Here is a 20,296-nt window from a genome sequence, read left to right on the forward strand (position 1 = left end):
AAAAAATAAAAAGGGCTTCTCATACAGTCAACATACAAAAAAAGGATAAAAGTAGCAACCTCCTGTCTGTCAAGAGAGCAATTCAACATAAGCAAATCATTCACAAATGCTAAACATAACAGAAACACTGTTAAAAAAATAACAGAGCTCCGCTATATAACACCAGTAATTTTTATCACCTTCACCTTGGAATTACTTATAAAGTTAAAAAGAGCATTCAAATATCTGCTATGATTTTTTTTAATGCTGTGGAAAAATTCCAGGCCGGCAGCAAATACAAAATTAAAATACTATAAAATGTAGTAAATTTTCTTTCAAAAAATATACCAAAAAACCCCCAAAAATTCTCAAAGTGGAAAATGGACATCAATAGTGGGACTCATTAAGTAGTTTAATGTCATTATCTTTAAAGAAAAAAGGAATAAAACATGCTGGAAATAAGATAGGATGCTTTCTAAATCACAATATATTTGTTTTACATTTCATTAAGTTTGAGTTTTGGTCTGTTTGGGGGTTTGGTTTTTTTTGTTTTTGAGACAGGGTCTCACTCTGTCGCCCTGTGCAGTGGCATCACTGTAGCTCACTGCAATCTCAAACTCCTGGGCTCAAGCAGTCCTTCTGCCTCAGCCTCCTGAGTGGCTGGGACTACAGGCACAAGCTACCATCCCTGGACAATATTTCTTATTTTTTGTGGAGATTGGGTCTTGCTATTGCCCAGGCTGGTCTCAAATTCCTGGGCTAAAGCGATCCTCCTGCCTTGGCCTCCCAAAGTGCTAGGATTATAGGCATGAGCCAGTACAGCCGGCTGAGTTTTGATCTTTTCTAGGGAACTAGATAGTGGCTAAAGAAACTTTGTGGGCCGGGTGCAGTGGCTCACGCCTGTAATCCCAGCACTCTGGGAGGCTGAGGTGGGAGGATTGCTTGAGGTCAGGAGTTCAAGACCAGCCTCAGCAAGAGCGAGACCTTGTCTCTACTAACAATAGAAAGAAATTATCTGGTCAACTAAAATATATATGTAGAAAAAATTAGCCGGGCATGGTGGCGCATGCCTGTAGTCCCAGCTACTCGGGAGGCTAAGGCAGGAGGATTGCTTGAGCCCAGGAGTTTGAGGTTGCTGTGAGCTAGGCTGATGCCACGGCACTCTAGCCTGGGCAACACAGCGAGACTCTGTCTCAAAAAAAAAAAAAAAAAAAGAAACTTTGTGTATGTGTATATGTATGTAAAGAGAAAAAATTACTCCCTTTCCAATAAATTAAACATTCTTTCAATATTTTAACTTTATCTGTCTAATTGATATGCATGATATTAAGTCACAAAATTATTAATACTTAGCAAACCAAAGAACTTGTGACTCATGCATAAAGTCACAGAAACTGTAAAAAATACAGATCTCCTAATCACTATGTACTCATGTGCTTTGATTTTTAAAACAGAGTGCATTTCCTACGCATTTACTAGGAAATAGAATGCCAAATATGGTTCAAAACACTCAAGAGTTAATCATAAAATATTAAACTATATGCTATCTGATTAACAAATTCTTAAACTTCTGGTCATATACAGATTAATCACTCAAACCTCTCCCATCACCTTCTAGTCTTACCCGTACCTAAGACAATCTGGGCGTATTTGTTTTCTTTATGTCTATATAAAATACATAGGTTTTATGACTTAAATCTATTTGCATCATCATATAAATTCAATCAGTTCTAAAATTTGACTCAATTAAGAAGCTCAATAAAAAATGATACTGATCAGATTCAGGATTATCATCATCTTTGAAGTTCACATGCATTTTTTTTCAATTAAAAAAGGATTTTTTCTTGTTTTTGCTTGATTCTCTAGGACAAATAGACATAATTTCACAAATAAATACAATAAGCTTTTTGGAAATAAGAGAAGGGAGAATAATATAGCAGCTATGAACACAGGTCCTGGGCATAGAAAGATTGGAAATTTTGATTTAACATTTAGCAGCTGTGTTTTATTTGGCAAATTATTTAACTCTATAAATCTCAATTTTTCAAGACAGGGTTGTGCTGACAATCAAAGAAGAAACAATGTTTAACATTCTGCACATGCATTATTAATGTCCAGTCATTAATCGTATTCGATGATTCAAAGATTCCCAAAGGTATATTTTACAACTAATTCACCTTCCAACATAGGTGCCTGGTCTTGGATAGACTGATTTTCTGCAGATAAAATGTAAAAGTTACTTAAACAATATTATTGAAGACATTCTAAATTCTACTTCTCATTTTATAATTGTTTCTTCTCCATCAACCCCCAGAAAGAGTAAACTAGTTTTATATGGGAACAAAACTTATTTTTTAACCAAGTCACATAAAATACCTTCTATCTAATTAAGAAATTAATCAGTTTTTGGATAAAGTGAATTTATTTGTGTCAGATCCACTAACTCTTAAACATCACTTTTTTCTCTTACTGTGCTATCTCTTTTAAGAGAAAATTTTATCCCTTCCTACTTAAAGTAACAGTATCTCCCTAATTGTTTGCGTAGATTGTTTTTCTAATGTTGGACCAACGAAGCTCAGAAATATCACCGAGAGGAGTCCTTCACATATTATACGAGCGTGGCCATTTCGGTATTCAAAGCTGTGAATCCAGATCAGCTGGGGATCTTGTTAAAAGGCAGATTCTAATTCATCAGGCACAGTGAGAGGACCTGAGAGTCTGGGGCCATCTCCCAGATGCAACCAATGCTGCTAGTCCAACACCCTCTTTAACTAGTAGGGATTTAGAGAAATGGGGCGATGTCTACACTGTCCGGCAAACTCCCGCCTGCGTTTGATGAAGATAAACATGACCGACAACCTTAGCGCGACAGTGCCACTTCTCACTGGTCACTGCTGGATTTGAGAGGCCTCTATTGTCTACATTCTGGAGAAGCTGTATTTCTGGGGTTACACCATGAGCGTGAGTATCAATAAGAACAGCCCCAGCCAAGGTGTAACCATCTCGCATGACCCTTTCTGTAAGAATTTACAGATTTTCAGATTGTTTGGCACAAGTCTCCCAGAAATCACTACTTCTCTTAGGAGCACCGAAGTTTCCAGCAGTGGAGAAGAGGAAAAACAAGCTGACAACTAACACGGCAATTCTAATTGTCAGACGTCTGGGGTCGGGTCAAGCCAGACCCAGGCTCAAATGAAAGGCACGCAGTGGAGGTACGTCTTATGCACACATAACTTACGTGAGTTCAACGATCTTCAGTAGGTGAGGGAGGAACCAAGAGAACAGAGCAATTAAAATAGCGAGTTCAGTTCAGTTTGAGCCCTGCTCAAGGGGCACATGCCTCAGAGAAATTGCGAGGTGAGAAGGTAATCCCACAGCCTGAACTCTCACTGCGTGGAATGCAATTCTAGTGTTTACTGATCGGGATTTTTCATAGACTATGGCTCTTCAACACAAGCTAACCTTTTCATTTTAGGTTAAATGAAGAAAAGAATGACCAAGGATAATTGACTATAAATGATCTACTTTTATCTTAAATGACGGCATTGCAATCTAACTCCCCATGATTCCACAGCACTATAGCTAATAAAAGCCTGTTGAGCCGCTATGTGTGCATTACAACAGGAGACTGAGCAGTCCTCCACTACGGATGTCCCCTCTGTGACCAGACTCCAGCTTCTGGGCAGGCAGGGCCAATACATCACAAACCTAAAAGTACTAGAAATATTTGGGCCTGATTCTTTTTTTTCAGGGAGGAGTCACAACAACATACCCTCTCTTCCCCTGCCCCGTGAAAGGAAGGTGAAAAGAAGAGGATTTTTTTTTTTTTTTTTTTGAGCTAGGGTCTCACCCTGTCACCTGGGCTACAGTGCAGTGGTGTCATCATTGATTTAATGTTCAGTTTTGTCTCAGCTTTCCATCTTTTTGTTTTTATGGCTTTAAGTAGATTATTTAAATATAAGTTTTTATAAACAACTGACCTGTACTTTTTAGAGATATCCTTTAATAGCAACAGCAGGTAAAGCAAGTTACGTAAAGAACATAAATATCTATAGAAGACAGTACCATGGAGATTCATTACAGATGTGAAAAATTATACTCTTGGTCAACATTTAAAAAAAAAAAATCAACATAGCATAGTCTAACCTTGAACATAAATAAATCTCTCACAAAACTGTGAAGAAGAGATAATTCTTTTTTCACTCTTTCAAAAAACTACAAAGTGGGGATCTCTCACTCTCTTTTTAGCACACGAAATGACTTTAAGGGCATGGAAAAATGGTTCATGGCATAATATTAAGAAAAAAAGATGTAAAATTACATGTATATGTGTGTGTTACGATTCCAATTCTTAAAAAATGTATGCACACGATGAGATACTATTAATACTTCACACCCATTAGGATGGTATTATTAAAAAACAGAAGCAAGTGTTGGCACGGATGTGGAGCAACTGAAACCCTTGTGCACTGCTGGTGAGAAGGTAAATGGTGCAGCTGCTGTGGAGAACAGTGTGGTGGTTCCACAAAACATTAAACACAGGATTACTGTTTGATCCAGCAATTCCACTTCTAGGTAGACACACAAAAGAACTGAGAGCAGGGACTCAAACAGATATCTGTACACCCATGCTCATCACAGCAGCACTACTGACAACAGCCAAAATGACCATCGGTAGAGGAATGGATAAACAAAATATGGTATGTACAATGGAATATTATTCCGTCTTAAAAAGGAAAGAAATTCTGACACATGCTCCAACAGGTGCTCTTGCAGGAGGATAATGGTAGAACCTATGCACTGGCTAATATACTTTTCAGTGGACTCAGAGAAAAATATTAGTGCTGATGGCATGGAGACTTGTGGCTAGAAGAAAATTCAAGATGGAGAGAACAGAATAGAGCCTTCAAGAGAAGGCATGTCAACCACACATGCCTTCTCTTTCCCTATAAGCCTAGCACATCACACTTTTAAAAAAGTGTCACAAAATTAAAACTTAGTATTTAGAAAGACACGGATCCTTGAAGTCATTTTCCACAGACACAAGATAAAACAGAATTATCCAAACAGAGTAAAGAAGGCCATCATGCCCCTTTTCTGTACCTGGATGGTACTATGACTAAGGTATATTTATGAAAAATTTTTTTAAAAATTCAGAATACTGGTTCATGAAAATATGCAATATTATTCCTCTTTAAGACTCTTCTGTGTGAAGAAGTACAAGATTATAGACGTATATTAAATTTTCTGTTGTTTAAAAAAGTCAATAATGTTCACCGAAAGATAGCTAGCTCTACGATAGCCTGAAGGAGTACAATCCCAGGGCCTTCCTATCTGGAAGTGCTCTCTCCCTGAGAAACAAGCACACATCAAACCAGCGACCCCCTTCCTCCCTTTAAAAAAAAGTGACAGGCAGTATCGCATTTATCCGAGACAGCAAAACAGGACAAGCATCCAGCCGTCCTGCACTGCCATCATGGAAACGACGTTGCACTCTCCTAACTCAGGCTGTCCCCACTTCCTCCTTAGAACTAGGAGGGGCCTGTTTCCCTGCCCCTGCTTCTGCTGTGGGGCCCACAGTCCGCCACCTCCAGGTTAATCTCCCTCAAGCACCACTCTGACTATACCACTCAGCAGTTCAAAATACTTCACTAGAAACTTTTCTGCAATTGTGTGAAGTACTTACTATAAACTTCTTGCCCTGGCATTTATGTCTCTGAAAATTTGGCCCCGATACAAATTTTATAACATTTGTTATATAACTCATTTATAACAGCGTTATCTGCTGTTCACTAGACATACACTGTCCTTTTCTACCTCCCTACTTCGTCTGCGACAATCCTGATTGCAGACTAAACATGTACTCATTACGAATCTACTGAATGTTTTACTGATTGCAACATTAGTTTCTCTGAGCCCTGGGCACATAATTTTGTGGTTCACTAACAGAGGGCTTAAGAAGCTGTAGTGTCTGTCTGAAATTATCCACTGGACAACTGGAATTTTTAAATCCTGAACAAAATCATGATCTAAAACACATTAGAACAAAGATAAACTTTTCAGTCACAATTATTTATATAACCTAAGCAAAATTTTTAGGAAATCTAAAAATAAAATATGGTAAAGTTGTAACTATTGATTTAAATACAGAGGACTGTTAACATGCAAGAAGGAACAAGCAGCTAGGCACGGTGCATGCTGAGTACTGAAAAATGTTTGTTTGCTTCTTCTATTAGTCACTCTGTTTCTCAGCCAGGTTAGAATAGTCTGTTATTTTGCATACAAAGAAAGAATAATCTCATGGCACTTTGCTTAAGGAGAAAAAATACCCATGCGAATAATTTAACTTAGATTATAAAGTAACAAATGCCTAGAACAGTGTTGCCAGATGATTTCTTTAATTCCGATGCTGAGGGCTTTCTACTCCTTACATTGGGACTAGACTGCCTGGGATAGAAGAATGAACATGGGCTTTGAAGACTGAGCCCTGGGTTTGTATCTCAATTTGGAGAATATCACTATGTAATCCTGAGAACATTACATAACTCCTAAGAAACTCAGTTTCCTCATCTGCAATTTTTAAAGAAATAATTATTACTATTTCTCAGGGTTGTAAGACTTAAATAAGAAAATACGTAACCAGTAGAACTTGTCCAACATTAGCAATAAATGTTAATTCCCTTCCCTACTTCCCTGCACCACTTTTTAAGTGGGAATATACTTGAACCCATGCTACCTGTTTCACTCAAGAACTCTGATTATTATCCAACTATTCAGAATGGATACTGTCTTCATTCATCCAAGTTTTAAAAAGTTAATTTCTGGAACTCTACAAATGAATTAGCACTCCTCTCTAATATATCAAATTATTAAAGTATCTGTAGTGTATTATTGAAATTTTATCTGTGTAGTTAAGGGTGATGCATTTAATGTACGTGTGTGTGTGTGTGTGTGTGTGTGTGTGTGTGTGTGATTCTGCATGCATTAACGATAGGGATGTGTTTAGCTCTTAGGGTACAAACCTGTACAGCATGCTAGTGTACTGAATACCGTAGGCAATCATGACACAACAGTAAGCATTTGTGTGTTTAAACATATCTAAACACGGAAAAGGTACACTCACCATGAATAGACCTCGTAAGACTGGAAGTTGCTCTGGGTGAATCAGTGAGTGAGTGGTGAGTGAATGTGAAGGGCCAGGACATTACTGCACACCACTGTAGATTTTATAAACACTGTACACTCAGGCCATTCACTATATTTATTTAAATTTTTTTTCTTTCTTTAATAACAACCTTATTGTACTACAACCTTTTTACTTTATAAATTCTAATATTTTAACTTTTTGATTCTTTTGTAGTAACAGCTTAAAATATACCTTGCATAGCTGTACAAAAATATTTTCTTTTTATATTAAATTCTTGTTTTTTTTACTTTTTCAAATTTTTTTGTTAAAAACTAAGACACAAACACACACATCAGGCCTACTACCTAGGCCCACCTGGGCCTACGCACGGTTAGGATCGTCAACATCACTTTCTTCCACCTGCACATCTTGTCCCACTGGAAGGTCTTCAGGGACAATGACACGCAGGCAGCTGTCATCTCCTATGGGAACAACGCTGCCTTCTGGAATACCTCCTAAAGGACCTGCCTGAGGCTGTTCAACAATTAACCTTTTTTTAAAAATAAAGTAGAAGGAGTACACTCTAAAATGATTTTAAAAAGTATAGTACAGTAAATATAAATCCAGTAATAGTTGTTTATTATCAAGTATTATGTACTACACGTAATTGTACATACTATACTTTCATACGACTGGCAGAAGAGTAGGTTTTTTATACCCGTATCACCACAAACACATCAGTAATGCATGTTGCACTGTGATGTTAGGACAGCTCTGATGTCACTAGGCTACAGGAATTTTTCAGCTCCACTATAATCTTACGGGACCATTGTCATATATGCAGTCCATCACTGATCACAACTCTGTTATGCAGCACATGACTGTATATCAGAGTAGGGGGAAGAAATGTGTGTGTAATTCTGGCACCAACTATCCATGTGACTTTAAAGTAGTAACATTTTAAAAATATTTTACATCCATATTTATGAAGTCATATTATTAGAAGAGAATACTTCCATGATAGATGCTTTTTTGTTTTTTGAGACAGGATCTTGCTTTGTTGCCCTGGGTAGAGTGCAGTTGCATCTTCATAGCTCACTGCAACCTCAAACTCCTGGGCTCAAGTGAACCTCTTGTCTCAGACTCCCTAGTCGCTGGGCCTATAGCCACATACCATGATGCTGGCTAATTTTTCTATTTTTAGTATAGATAGGGTCTCACTTTTGCTCAGACTGGTCTTGAACTCTTGACCTCAAGCAATTCTCCTGCCTCGGCCTCTCAGAGTGTTAGGGTTACAGGCGTGAGCCACTGTGCCCAGCCTGATAGATCCTATTTTATTAAGTACTTTTATTAATTAAAGTTATTGCTTGCACATTAAAGGAGGGAAATATATATTGGACTCCCCCAGAACAACTTCAGTATTAGAAGTAGAGCAAGTCTCACCTTATCTTTTTTGCCCCTCTAGTTCAAAACCATCAGTTATGAACTGAAAACTGCTTTTAAGTACTAAAATGTACAGAGTTCTAATTTTAAGTGAGATTTTCTATAATTGCAGCTAACTTTTTAAAAAAGTGCTTACTATATAGCAGTAATTGTCTTCCTGCAGTCTCTTAATGTATTAATGCATTCAATCCTCTTAATGAGTAGGTACTAGTCTTATTCTCTGAGAAAACTGATGCTTAAGAAGTTAAGTAACTTACTCAGGGTCACACAGAGCTAGAAAGAAGTGAAGCTGGGATACAAACCTAGGCAGTCTAATTCCAAAGCCTGCATTCCTGACCATTATGTAAGCAGTCCAACCCCATGTGATTGATTCTTTTTCTATAACACAGACTTTTGAGGCCCCTTTTACTATCCACAAGTGAAAATCAAACAATATAACTTACTCATAAAAATTAACATAATACATAATGCTCATACTGTAACACACATGAGCAATAAAAAGAATTTATAAAATGTGTATTTCACTACCATAAAAAATGATAGGTAAGTGAGGTGATGGATATGTTAATTAGCTTTATTTAATCATTCCACATTGTATACATGTATCAAAATATCACATTGTATCCCATAAACGTATACAATTATGTCAATTAAAAGTATTAATAAAAATGCATATTTCACTATAAAAATATTTATAAAATCATGATATTCATTAGAAATATTCAGGCACAACTACACTAGTAGACCAAAAAAAAAAAAAAAAAGCCTAAAAATTTACTAAATGCCTGAGAGGGCAGCACTGCCCTAACGGGGAATCGCTGGATAACTGGACACTCTCTTTCTATCGTCTTACACGTTCTCTTTGTCAGACTTGTATTTTCTCACTTTTTTTCTTTGCCAAACATATCGAGATCACTCTAGACCCTTACAAATGAACATAATTATAAAATTTGCACAGCCTCATTAAGACTCTATGAGTTTAATTTTCATGAACAAATTTAAGCTGTGAATAATTTTAAAAATTTAAAAATAAGAACACGGAGCATACCTTGGCTCAAATAAAGAAATCAATGTCAACTAAATCCGATTCCAACCACGAATCATCCTGCCAATTAATTTCTTACCACTTATTTTAAGTTCAATGGCAGATTATACACTCTTACCCTTTCGAAGCTCTGAAGCTCTCCTCATTTAGCAAATAAAGTTCACTATGGGAAAATCGCACTTTTATAAACAGTACTGGAAGTTGTTATAAAAACTCAACCAACACCTCACATTATGCAGTTTACCACCACAAATAATAGCCCTCCATCCACCCATCTGTTCATGAAAAAACAAAGGGGGGAGCCAAACCCAATCCCTTTCAAGCGCAGACCTGTTCTTTGGGACGCAGGCAGCTCACTGGCAGCAGGCAGTGTACCTGTTGTTCCAGGAGGCAGTGCGTAAGCTGAAGATGACGGTGGAGCTCCCGGCCCGCCATGCTGGAAGGATGCTCCAGAGGAAGGAGGAGGAGGGAAAGCGGCAGCAGGGCTGGAGGTGGGCGGAGAGGCCTGGTGCTGTGCTGCACACAGCTGGGACTGCCCAGAATAGGGAGGAGCAGAAGGGACGTAAGGGGGGTTAGGGTAAGCGTTTGAAGCAGGAGCGGCAACAGGCTGCTGAGGCCGGTACATAGCCGACCCCCCTGTTCCGAAGGAATACTGCTGGGCTGGTTGACAAGCTACATCAAGGGGAAGAAACAGAAATTTTAATTAGTTACAAGTTTATTCAGATAGCAGCAGAAAACAAAAAAGTTATCTCATTCTGAGGAAGTGATTTCAATAATTATTCTTTTAACAGTAAGTTACAAACCAAAATCAATATTTATCATACATTATGTTTTTGAGGCTCAGATGCCCTAAATATACTTAAAATATTAGGTCCAACATGTGAAAAATGCTACCCCCAAATTGCTGCTGGTTATGAAAGCCTTTGAATCATCAGACCCACGAACTGCAAGACTGACCCTTTTCTGAGACTTTTCCTGCTCCTGTGAAAAGACTACAGTGGCCACCAGATGGAGCCACGCAGGAACCCCGCACTGAAAGCACCCCACTTTACACGGAGTTTGGTGGCAGCTCAAGACACCCCCCCACAGGAACTGGAGGGTCAGCACTACTGTTATGAATCAAGTATCTTCTCCAGCATCCAGTGAAATCACCAGCTACTCCAATTCTGAGCTTCAGCACAGTTCCACATTAAGAGTCAACTCTACGATCCCTGATGAAATGATTCCTACATAATATTTTACATATTCTATATAGTTGGTTAGTAAACAATCAGGCGTGGCAGCCAACTAATGTTTTAATGCAAAGATCTAAACTCAGATTAGGGAGATCTTCATACCATCACAGTCTGCATGACCAGGGGTAGGTAGGAACCACCACAGAATGAACGTAGTAGTGGAAGTGTATCTGTTTCCTAACAGTACTCTGAAGACAGCATTCACATTAAGCGCTGGACTGAAAGGTTTAAGTGGAGTAAGAACATCCACTTTAGCATAGAACACACTCATTAAGATTAGTTCTCACTAGGTAATGACCTCTTGTTTTAGCAGTAATTGTTTAGTCTTATAATTTTCCCCTTTGAGATTTTTATTTTTTCCTCTTAATTTAAATTTTGAAATAGTGGTGATTTTTCACTTTCTAAATGCAACTATTTTCTAAAACAAAAAGCCAATGGTGGATACATGTCATCAAACATTCCTCAAAACCCATACAATGTACAACATCAAGCGTGCACTCTAGTGTAAGCTTTGGGTGATAATGAAGCATCAACGTAGCTTCATCGATTGTGACAAATATACCACCCTGTAGTAAAGATGCCAACAGTGGGAAGGTAATACATATGTGGGCACTCTCTGTACTTTCTGTTTAATTTTGCACTGAACCTAAGACTGCTCTAAAAAACCCAGTATGTATGAATGAATGAATAAATAAATAAATAAATAAAATGGAAAAACAACAACAAATGCCCCTTGAAACCATTTTTTCAAAAATGGTTTGTGTCATCTTGCCTGAAGGAAAAGAGTATGCACAAAATAATTTCTAAACTGCTATTTTTTTATACCCAAACCACGGGACATTGCCTCTGTTTAACAGGTCTTAGTCATGGCTCAGGAACAGTCATCCACTGTCCTGAACAGAGTGATGCAGGATCTGTTTCCTCGCATGTTGACTCGGGATGTCCCTTAGGCAAACCATGCTTCTCTACAGCAGGGATGCAGAAGTCCTACCCAGGACGGTTCTTCCTTTGTCAAAATTGATTTGACCATGACTTTGGGGCTTCAGAGTAAATGGTTACTGTATTCGATAAGAAATGCCATTGCGGAAGGACTTGAGGGTCACAGTACTTACGCTGTGGCTGTGGGTAAGGTGGTACCTGGGCGTGCACATGACCGGGAGACGGGGGATGCTGAGCAGCAGCGTTTGGGTTAATGTTTCCATGCATTATGAAACCCGGAGGCGGAGGATTTTCTCCCTAGAAAACGAGAATATGATAAAAAGGAGGATTACATTTGGAACCAAGAGTCTTACCAGATGGACTTATAATCTTTAAATGGAATTCTATGCTTATTAAAAAGAAACTTTATTGCATAAGAAACGTTGCATTCTGCATATTCTCTCTTCCTCAGAACACCATGCTTGCTTTTGTTTTCCTCTTTTGCACTGAGCCTATTCTACTGTAAGAATACCATGTTTTCTGAGCAACACATTCTGAATGATTTACAGATCGGACAGATCTGAAGTAATAACTGCATGAATGGCAAAAGATGCTAACAGCCTCATAAAAGAGTGTCAGTGATATTTATAATAAGTCACCAGGATTTTCCATCCACTACTCCACACTCTAGAAATACAAGTATAAATGCCATCAAGGGAACTTTTGTGTCTCTTCAATTTCTGCAATGCTAAAAAAAAGAAAATAAAAGAAAAAAGAAAAAAGGAAAAAAGAAAAAAATCTTCAGTGAAATCAGACTTAAACCATTGTCAGAACTTTGGCTGATGTTTTCCTAGCTCCAGTCAACTTAGAACTGCAAAAGGAGAGGAGGGATAAGGAAATAAATTAATTTTGTTAAAAACTGTTTTTTGCATCCTGAAAGCATTAAAATGCAATGAGCGGGTGGGAGGTAGCAATGGAGGACCTTGAGGAATGGGGGTAGAGAATATATAACACTCTCTCCCTTTCTCTCTCTCTCTCTCTCTATATATGTGTGTGTGTAGGTGAGCAGAATGTTGCTCAAAGAGGAATAAATGAAGGATATACCTGTGTGTCAGAGGGAGAGGCTGCAGGTGGATGGCTGGGAAGGGCAGTGGGAGTTTTGTTACTCCAGGTAGTGACAGTAGGGGCAATTCTAACCTGAATTGAACAAAGAAATACCAATCACAGAAAATAAAAAATGAAAACATTAAAAGAAGAAAAAAAAAATCCAAAAGGTAGTAACAGCCAGATGCAAAACAAAAAGTAAGCACAGCAACATACATTAGTCAGGCAACTGCTTCCAAGGGAGCCGGGATTCTGAAATACAGTCACAACAAAATAGGGGGAGGGAGGCAGGAGAAAAATCAATATGACAACCTACATCAAAGCATTAGAACAATGCCATTCAAGCATCAAGGAAAAGTGAGGTCTTGTAAGTAGGGAAGGAAAGAAAATATTCCAGGGGGAAAAAGAAATTAAGTAAAATGATTTTTGATGCATTAATAGTACTCATGCTACTACTGATCTGCGAACATACTGCTATAAGCTCCTTTTCCTGGATTTCACATAGCCACAAAAATTGTATTAGTCCCATATAAGGCTTAAAAATCACACAATCAGAGATTATTAAAGCTGAATATTAAAGATCATGCAGTCTAATTCCTACCCTTTACCACTGAGAAAACCAAGGCCCAGAGAAGTGAATGGGCTTGCTGATGTCCACACAGCTTGCTGGGGAGTTCGGGTCTCCTAATTTCCAGGGCAGTGTTTTCTATATTATACCATGTTGCTTGCCCTGGAGGCCAATGGTTTTCAATTTTTTTTAAGCCATCAAAATCCTCCAAGTAAATCTTTGTAGAAACTTCAATATATATTTAAAAAAAAATACAGTTGACCGTTGAACAACATGGGTTTGAACTACATAGGTCCACTTACGCATGACGGTTTTTCAACAGACGTCACACCGAGTGTGCCTGCCTCTCGTGGCTCCCCCATCTCTCTTCCACCCCTGCCCCCCCCAGAGACAGCAAGACCAGCCTCTCCACTTCCTCCTCAGACTACTCAACATGAAGACAATGAGGATGAGACTTTTATGATGATCCACTTCGACTTAATGAAGAGTAAAATACATTTTCTCTTCCTTATGATTTTCTTAATAACATTTTCTTTTCTCTAGCTCACCTGATTGTAAGAATATAGCATACAATACATATAACATGCAAATATGCATTAATTAACTGTTCATGTTATCAGTAAGGCTTCCTGCCAACAGTAAGCTATCAGTAGTTAAATTTTGGGGAAGTCAAAAGTTATATGAAGATTTTCAACTGTGTGGGGGGGATTGGCACCTCTAACCCCCATGCTGTTCAAGGGTCAATGGTAAAAGCAAAGCTGTGCTGGGCAGACTGGAAGCGGAACTCCTAAATCCTAAATCCTGACATCCTTTTACCCCTGGACATTAACATTCTTTAAAACCACAAGCCACGGTCCTCGTTTATTCAGTGCATCATAAGCTTCAATCAGGAAAATCACTGCTTCATTTATGATTCAATTGGTTTTTCTGTTCTTAAAATAAGTCTCTCTTAAGAAACACCAAAGGTGTTTTTACCTTTTCCCAGAAAGACAGATAAATCCAAGGACATAAAGAGTAAATATTCTCTTCTGCCAATGTAGAGCTTACCTTGCTTCAATACCCTGCGAGACATCCTAGTCTAACACAAGATGCTTGGGAGTTCTGATGCCAACCTGGGCGTTAACCAGCCATGCAATGCTGAGAAATTCAAGCCCTGTGTCTTAAAGCTGTGGTGAGTCGCTTGACATTTCTGCCTCTTAGTTTTCCTAGACATCATCTGATCTGTCTCACCTGTCATACACTTTCTAAGGCTACTATAATCTCCAAGAGGGTAGGAAATTTAATCTATTTTGTTCACCAGCATACCCCCAACAGGTAGAACAATGCCAGGTGCTCACAGTAGGGTCTCAATGAATATTAGTCAAATGAATGAAAAAAATTAAAATAGAGTATTCTAGATAGTTAACAGCTTTATTCAAATACAATCTATCGTGATGAAGTACCAAAAGTACAACAGACAAAAGAGTATTGATAATTTTTTTTAGTTTTTCATGATTTTATGCTTAGTTTTGCTATAATGAAATGTAAAAAGACACTTTCAATCCTATCAGCAATTTGTTCTATTTAAAAATAGGCAGAGTACCTGTTAACTTTGCTATCAACCAAGACCATTTATTACTCATGAAAAAAATACTATTCATTTAAAGACATGAAGGTTATCTGCTGGTCTGGAAATGTAAAAGTTTCTACATGAACTAGTAAAAGATAATAAGAGGACACATTTTATGACAAAAATATTTGGTAATTTAATTAATTAAATAAAAATTATTAATTCTTTTCACATTCCACATGACCTACAACTTCATAAACCTCTGGTCATTCACTTTTCTCTAACATCCAAGTTGTTCAAAAAAATGTCTGTATTCTGGATATTCTTTATTTTGCAGATACAGAAGACAGAGTAAACTAATAATTCAGGAAACAATACTCCAAAAAGACTATATTCTAAAAATATTTTTTAAATTAACCAAATCACCAACATGATTGTTCCTGCTACCTTACTTACAGCTTGTTAGATGAATCAAATAGAAGTTTCACAGAGGTACGTGTGTGAGTGAAGTTTAAGCGACAGAGAAATAAGAAGAAATCTCCCGAGAAAGCTTAAAACTAATTTATATCTAAAATATACTGTTTGACCAGATTAAAGGGATGATTTTAAAAAGTAGGTCATAAATACCACTTTAAGAATCTAACAAGTGTAACTATTAAACCCGTATGTTGTCTAGTTTTATCATGTCAGAGCAGGTCTCTAGCCCAACAAACTAAAACCATCAGTTTGAACAGAAATGTATAAATGTTCCTACTTCATATGGACCATCTCACTCACATGGGGATAATATTGTTGAGTTTGAACTCTTGGCATCTGCGGGTGGCCAGCAATTGGTCCAAGCCTGCCTTTAGGCAGCTGCTGCTTCTCGTAAGAAATTTTTGGTGATTCATGTCCTGGTACAGGCTCTCCTTGTGCTCTACAAAGTCTGTCACGAAGCTGCACAATATTTGGCTATAAGAAACAATGGAAAAAAGCAAAGCAAACTGTTAGAGTTCACCCAACTATACGACAATGTGTTGATTTTCTTAAAGTAATCAGATCATTCAAGAGACCCCTTTTTGTTCTTAATGCTATGGATTACACAACAGACCCTGACACTCGAGGATTCGACATCATGGTTTCTAACACTCAAGACTGGCACCAAAGGTCCATGGTATATACTGCAACTTGTAATTTAACTGAGGCAGGAATTTGAATTATGCCCACATTACCATTAGCAGGAAAGATAAATGTCATTTATCAACCACTGCTCTTTTGATGTTTTCTTGTGGTTATATAATGCTCATCAATCACAAAGCTACTTTTAAAAATACAAGTAAAAGAGGCCACCAGAAAGAGTCAATTGTTAAAGATGGTGATGGAAGAAAATTATGTTCTAAGAAAGAGATTAAACTTTTAAAAGATTTCTGACATAAATTTTAAAAGACGTCAAATTCAGATCTTAGCTCATACAGATCTATAATTATATAGATTTACAAAAGTATGAGTTGAACATGTATGTGTCCTAAGTATTAACAAATAACAAAAAAAGCAATGTGTTAAAATGTTTCAGAAAGAATTTATTTTAATATCTTTAAAAGTTATACATTACTAAAAATTTGTTAAAGATTTAAGGGGTCATTTAAACTGTTTAGGTATATATACCTTATTGCCTTTTATAGGGGGAAATTATATACTATTAATACAATGCTATCACAAAGTCTCAGGACATATTCCCCCCAAAATGCAGGGTCTGCTGAGATAAATACAGAAAGTAAACATCAAAATTATATTTTTTTGCATAAAGAATGTATTCTAAAGTCCAAAGAAAAGCATGAAGAATAATGTATAGAAAATGTATGTGATTATAAATGGCACTGAAAATAGTTTAATCCTAAGACTAGATGATCTAAAGGTCTCAGATTAAGATAGTCTTACGATAAAGGGTCTTATATCTCAATATAACGATGAGACCTTAAATAAAAAGTCTTATAAAACTAATACGCCAAAGTTACCATAAAGAAATAGACTATGTTTCTATTCCACTAATATGCCCGTTAACAGCTTAGAAAGACAGGAGCTGGATCCCATGGCTAAGTGTAGACAAAACCAACTAGAGAGTCAAACCTCCACAGTCCTGGAGCTGTTTATATATTTTTACTTAATGAACTTTATTGATAATTCCCTAAAACAGACAAAATATTGAAAACAATTGACTAAAAAACATACATCAAAATTAGAATAAAGTTAATAATAAAAAGTATAAGAAGAGAAAATACATGCCAGGCTCAAAATCAAGCTCCATCAGACACAAAATACACATATAAATATTCCACGTGTGGAAAAGTTTCCTCAAATCCCACCCTACCTTCCACCCACACTCCAATATTGGGTTTGGGTCCCCTTCTTTTGTGTTCCCATAGCAACACTCCCTTTATCCCAGTACTTACCACACTTTGGAATCTCATGCTTACTTGACTTGTTGGGTTGGACTGAATTGAAACAAGTATCTTGAAAAAGCCTGAGTTTATTGTATACCAAATAAGAACAATAGATCGGGAATGTAACGTAGTTCCCTCTGCCTTGAATACTTAAAAAATACCCTTGCCCACAAAGATGGTATCAGACTAAAATGGCATACAGAATGAATTTCTTTGATAGTATCTGGGGTAGCACACATGGGAATTTAAAAAATGTTAACAACTCTGTTTGATTAAATATTAACATCTATAGCTTTTCAACATAAAGGACTCCCACAGAGAACCTTATATTTAATACAAAGAATCAACATTTGGCTTTAGAAATAAAAAGTTATTTTTTTCCCCATTGATTTTCTTAAAATACTACATCCCTCAGGACAAAGGAATCTACCACACTACAAGAGCATCTCAGCTCTGATGCAGCTTGAGTACACCTAAAATGATCCTTGACGAATTGTCAATGACATTTACCTACAGTCAGGTGACAGGAATTCAACTGCTCCACAACACTCCACCTACTATGACAGCACGCTTACATCCAACACTGAGTGCTGTCTACTGGACTCGCCTCACTCATACATTAAAAGCAAAAAGAACAACGGTGAATTCTGGTTACCTGGTTGGTGTTGTCGGGAAGAAAAGCCAAGGCTGCGGCAATGCTGCCCTGGGCTGCCAGCAGACTGGCGTACTGACTCATCTTCTCAGCCAGCAGAACCCCGACGGGATTAGTGTCCGTGGCTTGGGTGAGCTGTACAGCTTTTCGCAGGATCACAACTTTCTCAATCAGATCCTAAGCGAAAAAAGAAGGGAGAGTGAGAGAGAAACAAACAGAGATATCAAGACCATGTGTATGAGAGGAAGCAGGAAAAGATAAAGAGGTACTAAGATTTCCAAAACTCACTAGAAGCACAGTACCTGTTGTCGTATCTCTTAGAAAAGTACGGCCACCATTAAGGCAACTAAAAAAGTAGGAAGGAAGAAGGAGGTCTCTTACTCATGGACAGGGCACAGGTTCCCACCTTCTCTTCAACATCCTAAAACTACCAGATACTTGTCTAGTGGGCTAAAACAGGCAAATGTCCAAAGTGACAGTGATAAGCAGGTGTCTGAAGGCTGAAACTATGTCCTGGCAGGAACGGGAGGAACGACGACTGAAAATGTCATACCATCTACCCCATAAAAATACTGCAGTGAGGAGACCGCAGAGGCACGCCATCTCCTAACAGGCTCACCATTATAACTCAGAGTTTCTCACAGTGCTCTTCAATACCGATTCTTTCAGCAACGGGTAGGTATGCTTCAGGCAGAAGCATAAAAATGTCCTACCTACCTGCCTTTAATAAGTACACAAATCCAGAAGTGAGAAACAGTGGTTTTCTCTCAGAAGGACTTAGAAGGAAAACCTTGATTTCTTACCTGATTTTTAATTTCAATAGAGTGGCCTTCATAGCAATGACCCTACTGAGAAAAATCTCTTTCCAGAGAGAAAGAGAAGTATTATACCAATATTATCATAAAACTGTTGATTAAACGCTGAGGGGAAAAAAAAATCTAAACATATAGTTACTCAGTGTCTGAGAACAGTCCCACATTTTTTACTTCCTCTCTTGTGTATTGCTGCTGTTACCTGGGATTCCATACACCTCTCACTCTCATCTTCCTTTAACGATAAAGCTTATTGTGACTGGGGATGCCTCCTATTCCTTTATCTACACTGGTACTCTCTTTGCTCCAGGCAGGCAGGGCCACTGGAGGCATGAGGAAAAAGGGGTAAACCCTTTTACTGTTTTCAGTCCCCTTGCCACCTACTTCCCCCAATAAACTGCCAGATCACAACTTTGATCTTACAAACAGCTGCAACCCCATTTTACCGCCCCATTATCTCAAACTTTGCTTCTCCAAAGACAGCAATATATCCACGTAATTATCCAACAAAAGGACTTCTAGACTGTAAATTAGCAGGGTGAAAGCAATGAACTTACAGAACAAATGAATTTCTAGAATATAACTTGATCATAAGTAGGGTAAAAGACAACACCTAACACATAAGAACCTTTTGCTTCAAAGATTCTAACCTGAAGGGACAAAGGATGGCTTCCATCTTGAGCTTTAGTCCAACACGCAACCAGTTTCTCGACATTCCCCGCACAGATATAGCAGAGACACGCCTGAGACTGCAGGAGGCTGTCTCCTTCATTTTCAAGCCTGGTTCCCAAAAGATCTATAAATAAGAGGAAAACAAAATCAGATTATACCCAAGGCATTCTGTATATGAGGTCACGAGCACCTCAGTAATACTTTCAGAGGTATAGATTACACTTCATAACCAATGAGTAGCAGGGAGAAACAAAATCACTTTAAAGGCTCAGTAAGCATTTGTTAAATGAATGCAAGTGGGTGACACACTGTATATAATAAATGATTTCACAAGACTCTATACGTAGCTATTGAACTGATTTCCATTAATTATATTAGAAAAAACAATAAATGAAAACAATATTTGAGCAGAAAAACCCTAAAGACACATTTAGAATAGATTTATCAATCACAGCTAAGTCTACTATAATTTATTTGTGAAAATACAGTTAATACCTTATAATTTTTGTATTCTCATAATACTTTCAAGGTAGTAAATGGTTGTTTGCTCTTATACCAGCAGCTCTGAGCTTCTTTTCTTGCCAAAAACTATTTATTCCTCAGCCACCAGTTTAGCCATGGTCTAAAATAGTCATTTCTACTCAAATGTTATAATTATTAATTTTATCACAGCTAACATTTATTAAGTGAGAGCTACTTATGTGCCATTTTATAGATGAATAAACTGAGTCTTAGTAACTGTTCCTAGGTTACACAGCTAGTAAATGGCAGAA

At 37.6% G+C, this 20,296-nt stretch overlaps 1 protein-coding gene across 8 annotated transcripts in view; it reads right to left on the reverse strand.

Moving 5' to 3' along the window:
• Nucleotides 1-20,296, reverse strand: part of SEC31A (SEC31 homolog A, COPII coat complex component) — a 56,148-nt gene that overhangs the window by 9,684 nt on the left and 26,168 nt on the right. For 3 of the 8 annotated variants that reach the window (XM_045536939.1, XM_045536935.1, XM_045536936.1), the window contains 6 exons: nucleotides 19,502-19,647; nucleotides 18,043-18,216; nucleotides 15,745-15,918; nucleotides 11,941-12,064; nucleotides 9,924-10,265; nucleotides 2,157-2,195 (listed from right to left, as the gene is read on the reverse strand). In XM_045536939.1, coding sequence (XP_045392895.1) covers nucleotides 2,157-2,195; nucleotides 9,924-10,265; nucleotides 11,941-12,064; nucleotides 15,745-15,918; nucleotides 18,043-18,216; nucleotides 19,502-19,647 — 999 coding nt within the window. The remainder of the gene's footprint in view (nucleotides 1-2,156; nucleotides 2,196-9,923; nucleotides 10,266-11,940; nucleotides 12,065-15,744; nucleotides 15,919-18,042; nucleotides 18,217-19,501; nucleotides 19,648-20,296) is intronic. The other 5 variants (XM_045536943.1, XM_045536942.1, XM_045536938.1 and 2 more) reach the window with 4 other exon arrangements.

Source organism: Lemur catta, chromosome 24 (assembly GCF_020740605.2).
Source record: "Lemur catta isolate mLemCat1 chromosome 24, mLemCat1.pri, whole genome shotgun sequence".
Classification (NCBI taxonomy): domain Eukaryota; kingdom Metazoa; phylum Chordata; class Mammalia; order Primates; family Lemuridae; genus Lemur; species Lemur catta.